This window comes from Vigna radiata, chromosome 9 (assembly GCF_000741045.1).
Source record: "Vigna radiata var. radiata cultivar VC1973A chromosome 9, Vradiata_ver6, whole genome shotgun sequence".
NCBI classification, from domain to species: Eukaryota; Viridiplantae; Streptophyta; class Magnoliopsida; order Fabales; family Fabaceae; genus Vigna; species Vigna radiata.
Window position 1 is genome coordinate 1,908,944 of NC_028359.1, and position 8,396 is coordinate 1,917,339.

The 8,396-nt window shown below is 31.6% G+C and overlaps 1 protein-coding gene across 1 annotated transcript; it reads right to left on the reverse strand.

The window, feature by feature from the left end:
- Positions 1 to 2,821: 2,821 nt before the first annotated feature.
- On the reverse strand, positions 2,822 to 7,851 carry LOC106772869 (putative hydrolase C777.06c). The gene is made up of 12 exons (XM_014659486.2): positions 7,600 to 7,851; positions 7,254 to 7,387; positions 7,028 to 7,140; positions 6,348 to 6,389; positions 5,787 to 5,842; positions 5,586 to 5,662; positions 4,497 to 4,616; positions 4,254 to 4,330; positions 4,096 to 4,159; positions 3,930 to 3,980; positions 3,799 to 3,847; positions 2,822 to 3,580 (listed from the first exon to the last, which is right to left on the reverse strand). Exons 1-12 carry the CDS (start codon positions 7,718 to 7,720, stop codon positions 3,462 to 3,464), a joined length of 1,023 nt encoding a protein of 340 aa, XP_014514972.1. The 5' UTR covers positions 7,721 to 7,851; the 3' UTR covers positions 2,822 to 3,461.
- Between the last annotated feature and the right edge of the window lie 545 nt (positions 7,852 to 8,396).

The window sequence follows — 8,396 nt, forward strand, 5'->3', positions numbered from 1 at the left end:
GAATATATTTTAACAACTTTTTTTTAACAATTTTTTGACAACAAGTGTCATCATTTTATTGGTATGTTTGAATTTATTTTTAAAAGAATATTTGAAACAAACCAATTATAGACTGTTAAAAAGACATATTAAAAATTTGTCAAAAAAAAGTTGTTAAAAAGACATATTCTCATATAATATATGGTTAATAATTGTTACATTACAAGTGAAAAATTATTAATTATAAAACTTTTTCGTTAAATATATTTTTTATCTTTTAATTATTTTTAAAAGTTATATTTTATTTTTAAATTAAATTATATATCTATTTTGTTTTTATACTATGAAAATAATGGATAATATAAAATACTATTTCTAATAAATGACTTGTAAAACATTTTTCATAAACAAAATTTTATGATAAATTATAATATGTCTATCTGTCGTTTACTAAAAAGGAATTTCTTTACATAACTTTCATGAAACATAATAACAAAATAGATACATAGTTTGAATTATGAATGAAATTCATTTTTTTTATAAATAATTTACAAGAACAAACATATTTAATCCTGAATCTTTTAATAATAATAAAAAAAATTCTCATCTCAGTAAGTATTCACTTATAAAATTTGATATTTTTCTTGCATATCACACTATTTTCTCAATAGAATTAAAAACAGAAAAACCTTTAACATTTGACTAATTCAAAAAGGTATCATTTTAACTTTTATTTTTCTATGAAGAAGACTTTTGTAAAGATCACGTTTTTTTATGTTATTAAAAAAAGTTATTTTTTTTCTCTCTATCCATTGTTATTAACTATTGTTGACTCATGAAGATTAATTCAGAATATTTATTTTGTAGAATAGATTATTTTTTAATAAAAATTGGTTTCTTTCTTAATTTTGAATCAATTTAGTTTCTGTTTTTATTTGTAGATTAATCATTTTAATCAAATTTTATTAAATTAATTTGGAGTGAAAATATATCAAACAGTATAAATAATTCAAATATTATTATAAAATATATTTGAAATGTTAAGTAGTTAAAAAATTAAATCTAAACACAGATCAATTAGATCAAAATTTTGAAAAAAATAATATTTTTAATTTTCATTAAAAAGTTAAAAGACTAAAAATGTATTTAATTTTAATTTTTATGTGAATAGATAACTTTTGAAAGGTATTGATTATAGATAAAAAGTAATTAATGATGGATAAAAATTTAATTATTATGAGATATTGGGAAATTGATTGAAGAAGGTTAATGATTGTAGGGTGGGATGACGTAAGAAGAGACAAACCATGCCCAACTTTCCAAATGTATTTTTCTCAAAATCCCTCGTGCCTCTCGCATTCTTCCTCGCAATAATGACTCTTAAGTCCACTTATTTATTTATTTATTTATTTATTTATTTACTTATTTATGTATTTATTTAACTCTTAATAAAATTTTATATTAGAAACCAAATGTCGGTTGAGATGTGAAGTTTTTGTCCAATCCTAATAAGAAAAATGAGTTTTGCATATATATAATCGAATGCAAATTCATTTGCCAAAAGTTTAATATGAGAGAAAAATAAATTATAAATAAGTAAACACGAGAATTGTAGAAAGTAGGGTTAAATATGTTTTTAATCTCTATACTTTGCGACAATTTTGGTTTTAGTCCATTTTCAAACTATGGTACAATTTAGTCCTTCAATTTTAGAAAACTCTGGTTTTAGTCTTTTTTATCAATTTTTTTTTTAACTTTATTTGTTGTTTTCATTATAGCATTTGGATTGTTTACACTGTTTGAGACATTTTTACTTCAATGTTAACTAAGAAACGTGCTTGAAACAACAAATAAAGTTAAAAAAAAAATTGATAAAAAAGGCTAAAACCAGAGTTTTCTAAAGTTGAAGGACTAAATTGTACCATAGTTTGAAAATGGACTAAAACTAAAATCGTCCCGACTAAAAACATATTTAACCCTAAAAAGTATTATAAATATTTGGAAAAAACAATAGAAGTATAAATAAGTTTTTAGTTTTAATGAGTTTTGTAATACCATTATAAGCTAATATTTGTTAAAAATTAAAATATAAATTAAATGTCTTATATTGAATAAAAATAAAAAAGTTAGGTGACATAAAAAAAAATAAAACTTATAAATATCAAACATGTTGAAAGCGGTGTAAGATTTTTTATATGGACAATTTCATATTTTAGAGTTGATCAATATTTCTTTTTACACGTAGATGGTTTTTTTAAATATATGCTTTTGACTAAAATAAAGTGTATTGAAAAAAAAATAAAATTGAGTAATTGAACTATAACTGTATACTAAATGAAGTTTGAGTTTATAGCAAATTAGTAATATCTTAGTTATTACTTTTAAAATGTTAAGGTAATTATTCTTAGTATTTTTTATGGAGTTTAACGACATGATATGATATAATTTATGAGTAAAATTTTGTTTGTATGACAATTAAAATTTTTTTATTGAGAAAATACTTTGTCAACTCTTTGTTTGGTGAACATTATCTTAAAACATGATGTCCTTTGAGGAATAGGTGAAAAAATGCAATCATTCCATGTTTTAGGGACAACCTTTCAATGGAAATGTTTTCATAATTGTATATATTCTGGTTTCACTATAAGTAAAACTCTATTCAAAATGTTTAAGTTCACTCTTGTTGCTTTATGAGTATTTTCATGAAAAAAAAGCATGATTGAGAATAAAAAAAAATGAAAAATCTTATTGAAACACTCGACCTAACATGACAACCCTGTCGTATTGTTTTGCATAGATCTACTTTATCATATGTTATTCCAAAACTTTGCAAAATGCATCGTCCACTAATGAAACTGCAGGTATTACGTGATCCATTTTGCGACCAATAAAAAGGAAAAGTACTTGCTTTTCTGATCCTAACACTGATCTTTTATTGACTCGGTGCGTATAAAACATAGTGGACCATAGTTCCCACATCAATTTCTTTTATGTTTTTTCTTTCGTATTGACTCAACATGAATTGCCAAGTGGGAATGTATAGGCCACAAATATACAAAATATCATAACAATAACTTCCAATTGCGTTTATGAATACTGGAAATGTTTGATTGTCAATGTCAAAGCAGTGGTTTCAACCTTGTGAGAGTTTCAGTGTTCATATCTGCTAAAATCAAACACCAATCTTCTGGTTCAATCATAGTTTCTATATAGGTATTCTAGAAACCAAATCGATTAATTCTTTACGCATAATGACCAAAATAAAATATTTCATTGTAGGGGGAAAAAATCCTGTTACATTATGGTATAAGTGTTGCTTGTCGCTAATAGAGACAAGGAAATAAGAATGACAAGTGATGATGGAAAGCAGGTGGATAGTTGCAGTAGCCTGAAGAATGTGTGGACTTGTAAAATCATTTAAATGTATTGTTTAGTAACTTCTCTTTCGGAAAAAAAAAATCATTATTGAGGTTGTGTAAAATCTAGAGTCTGACTGGTATACGAAGTCCATCATAGCTCAGTTGTGCATCAAGACCCTCAGACTCCAATAAGCTCGCAAGGTAGTCATTCACTTTTTCATGATCCACCAGATGCATCATACCTTCAAATAACCAATAAGGAGACATCGAAAACTATTTCTCTTAAACAATTTACATTGATGATATATTACTAACTGCCTCAAATTTTTTTATTTACTAATTTCGCACTTCTTAAGGGGTCTTTAAGGCTTCCTAAATGCATGATTAATGAACCATCGTAGATTAAGGCAAGAAAGTAGTGCAAGCATTATGATAACTGGAGGACTTAAGCTAAACTTACCAGTAAAAAGTGTTCTTTTGGGTTGAATTTTTCGCACTTCCTCCAACGCCTGAAATGGAAGATCAGAATAAATCTCCTTCCTAAGAGAAAAGTTTAAGCAAATGTAAAGCTGATTATTATTAATTTATTACCCTTGGAAGTCCAAAATGTGTGGAAGTTGAACGATCAGGTCTTAATCCATCCTGTGGAATCAAACACTATGTGAGTGAGGGAGAAATCATACATGCACTCACAGTTATTTCATGTAAGTATAAAGCAAAGCTGTGGAAAGATAAAAAGAATGGGAGGGTATATCACCAGGATTAGAATTTCACAGTCCTTTAGAAGTGGGTAAGTTTCTTCAGGAATTTCACTAACATCACTGCAAATTTAGAGACAAGATCAGCCCACACAATAGATGAAAAGGCTGAACTGAATCATATGCAAGTACTTTTCTACTTAAGTAGAAACATTACCTAATGTAACAGATATTACCAAAACGAAAACCAAGGGACCTATAATTCTGGCCGTGCCAAACTGGTAATGGGGTAATCTGAAGTACAATAATAGAAGGAAAAAAAGAATAGAGCCAAGCCCCATCCACAAGAAGGAACACGCCAGAAATTAATTGATTGAGCAATAAGTGAGAAAAAAAGTTGAAAGGGACAAAGTACGAGAACACCCCACTTGAAGATGTTAAGACTAATAATGGTACTGACCTTCAGTCCGTGTACAAAAAATGATTCTTCCGATATGATTTTGAATTGCAACTCTGAGACTTTGGCACCAGGTAAGATAACACTAGTATCTACTAAATAATAATGGGTCTTTGTCATCACCTGCACTTTTCAGGAGCGATTGCAAGAATAAGTTCACTATAAAAAATATCCCACCAGTTGCTCATTGAAGTAGAAAAAGGTGAATGATTCAGAGGATCATTGAAAATGAGAAGCACAAGCTTTCACTGCTTTTCCCCTTCACTCTAGGGTAGTGCTACAAGTGCTATTAAGAGAAACTCCGATCCGCAGCTCAGAAGAAATTAAATATCCAATCAGATGACAAGTAAACCCTATGATCTAGCCTGGAAGATAAAAATTGAAATATTTGAAAATGAAGAAAATTTCCCTAAAACATCTTTATTTTTCAGCTAACACCAATCTACATAATGACAATTGTCTTAAAAAGTGTAGATTATGGGAACAATCATGAATATATGCAGGATGAACTCTTTCTCTTCTCTCATAGACATGATTTCAGAAGCTAGTATAGTGAAAAAATTGTTCCATCATGCAAATTAGAAAAGATTGAACCTCTGGAGATATTAGACAGGATCTTCTGGTACAAAATTTCCAGGTCCTCGGCCCATATCAGAAGAGGAAGATTTGATTTCTTCAGATGGCAATTATTATTAAGTTTCAGTAGGCTAGTTTCGGTAGGTATAGTTAAATCCACCTTTTAACCCTACTCAAATTTTAACTACAACTAGTGATAAATATTTTCTAACTTAAAATGAATTTCAGTGGAATAAATGTTAAAGCGGATGCAGAGATTCATTAGCATTAAGTAGATATATATAAAATATTATTCAATAACATCAGTTGTGGATACTTTGGCAATCCCAGAGAAAGAATGAACATCAATATGCACAAATTCAAGATTTCTTACAGTATGCATTAATTTCTTAAAAAGGATACATAGATATGCAGGTCTTTCAAACATAAATAAAATTTACAGCGTACACATACAGATAACAAGTAGTAAGTAAAATTAATAACTTGGATTTAGAAGGAAAGCACATGGAAGTGGACCTCGAAGTCTCGTTTAGTTACATATATTGGAATATGAGGCTGAACATTGTTTGTCCAATCTCTGAGATCATCGAGACCTAGGTAGAAGAAAGAAGCAGAATTTGTTTATATTACCAATTACATTTCTTATTTTTAGCCAAGCATATACATGTCGTATTGATATTAATTATCCAAAGAATATTATTAAAGATCATGTCAGACCTCCAATTGCGTCAGCATGTGAATGAGTAATAATGACAGCATCTATTGTTCTTATCCTGCAGATATACAGGTTACAGAGATATAAAACCAAGGCAGAAAAATACAAGAAAAGATGTAGAACGCCATCTACTACTTAAATTTTAGGGTCAATAATCAAGATTCCTCAATAAAAAAGCATGTCAAACAAGAAATGTCACAGACGTACAAGTCTTCTAAGATTATTTTCTCTTAAATAGTTTAGCATTAAAAACTCATTCCAGATATTTGACAAGTCCAATTCATTTTGCATGGGTATTGATGCTTGGACAATCTTACACCAGTACACTCCTTATGGACTTATATGCAAACCATAGGATAACCTTAAACAATTTTGTCAACAGTCCAAAATTGTGTATATACCACACATAGTTTATGCAAGTTTCGTTTCCTAATTTGCATGTCCTTTCACTACCATTGTTATTAATGTTGCATCATATTTTTCCTAAAAAGAAAGCAAAAAATAAAATACATAAATAGAAAACCCATCACATGTAACAACGTTAATAACGGGTAAAAACTAACCCATAAGCAGGAAACCACCGGAGAGCACTGTGATAGAAAAATCTGCAACAAGTAAATTGTTATCAGCACCCAAATGAAGCACATAATCTAATCATGTCCAGGTTTGCCTTGAAAGTGGACTCAAATTATGTAAATCCCATCTTACAATAATAAAAATCTACAACATATTCATGGTTCAGACATCACATTATCCTAACACAGCATATATCATCCCATGACGGGGCAACGCAGACAGAATCCAGTCCACATATACAAGACTATCTTGAGAGAAACAAGAAAATACTCGTCGACACCCACAATCCATTGTATCATGACCAAGATGCCTACTATGCATATCCATGTACAGGCCACCAGTTCAGCACCTCAGGTCATTGAAGGTGTAGAGTCCTTCAATTGTTAATGGATCAATGTTGGGCTTCAGTATACAAATACAATACGAATTATACAAACATTGTATCAAAGGAAAGCTAAAATTGCCAAGTATTAATTTTTCCATGTTCCAGCAGATTTTTTACAAGCTCAAAAAAGAAAAGAAAGTACAATAAGGGGCCAACCTAAAACCACAATGAAATCGCAGATATAGACTAACATTCAAAATGAAAGTAAGATAAATCCCGTCCTCCTAACTCCTAATCCAACACAATTGTAGTGCACATCACATAGGGCAATTAAAAACATACTTTCCAGCATCTATAAGAATATTCTGTGTTCCTGAAGAATTGGGGTGACGAATGAGAATGCTTGTGTTAAGTCTCCTATTCTTATTTCCCGGTTGGGCAGCTTTTGAACACACCTGTAAAAAACATCATACCAAAACCAATAAACCCCAATGATCCAATTCCATAGCGTCATATCATATTCATAATCAATTATAACAACATGGTTTGGTTGAATAATGTCAAGTACCTCACATTTGTTTAAAGGGTTAGTCAAGCAACTAACACGAGGAACCCCTTCACTGGTTCCAGTCCCCAAAAAAATAATTTCTGCTTGTCTTTGATCACCACCTAGTTCCACTCCGCCGTCTCCCTTAGAAGCCGCTGCAGCAACATGAACTCACAAGTCAACACTATCTGCAAGCAAAAGCTTAGTGATGCATAAATCAACAGATTATTGATTTCATCTTTTCAGAAAAACAAAAAGAAAAAAAAAATGTTTAAATTTAAACAGAGAAAATGGTTCAAATAGAAAAAATAGGTTAAAGTGAGGAGGCATTGTGCGAAAAAGAATATAGTGGAAGTTGAATGGATACAGGAGTGGAGAGAAGAGAAGGCGGTAACGGAAGAGGGACGAGGGCGCCATGAATATGGAGAGCGACGAGGAGCGAAAGCGAGGAATGGAGAAGGAAGAAGACGAATGGACGCAAGCACCATCGATTGATCGATTCAGTGTCCGTGTACTGTTTGTCTTTGTGTCAGTCCCACGAACAATTACACACGTGTGTTGTGTAAGGCTAATTTTACACGAACCATTTTCTTTGGCCACCAAAACTAAAATAATATTTCTTAAAAAAAAACTATACCCCAAACCGTATATCAATTATTTATAAACATTCTATCATGTAAACAAATTTATATTGCGGAACCGAACCGAATTGAACTGAATCGAACCACATCGAACCGGATTGGACCGGACTAGATCAAACTGAACCGCACCGGACCGGACCGGATCAGACCAGACCGGACCGAATCGAACCAAACCCTACCAAATCCAACCCAACCGAACCGAACCCAATCCAACCCAACCGAATCGAACCCAACCCAACCCAACTCAACCGAACCGAACACAATCGAACCCAACCCAACCCAACCCAACCGAACTCAACCCAACCCAACCCAACCCAACCTAACCTAACCCAACTGAACCCAACCGCACCCTACCGAACCAAACCCAACCGAACTGAACCGAACCGAACCGCACTAGACCGGACCGGACCGCACCGAACTGGATTGAACCGAACCGGACCACACCGAACCGGACCGAACCCAACCCAACCGAACCGAACCGAACCGAACCCAACCAAACCCAACCCAACCCAACCCAACCCAA

Bases quoted from the DNA above. Each gene is read 5' to 3' on its own strand.
- LOC106772869 (XM_014659486.2), bottom strand. From the start codon at position 7,720: ATGGTGCTTGCGTCCATTCGTCTTCTTCCTTCTCCATTCCTCGCTTTC. The intron at 4,617-5,585 runs GTCCACTTCCAT...TGAAAAGTGCAG, and splicing joins TAACTAAACGAGACTTCGAG to GTGATGACAAAGACCCATTA. The intron at 3,848-3,929 runs GTAATAAATTAA...CTTCCATTTCAG, and splicing joins CACATTTTGGACTTCCAAGG to GCGTTGGAGGAAGTGCGAAA.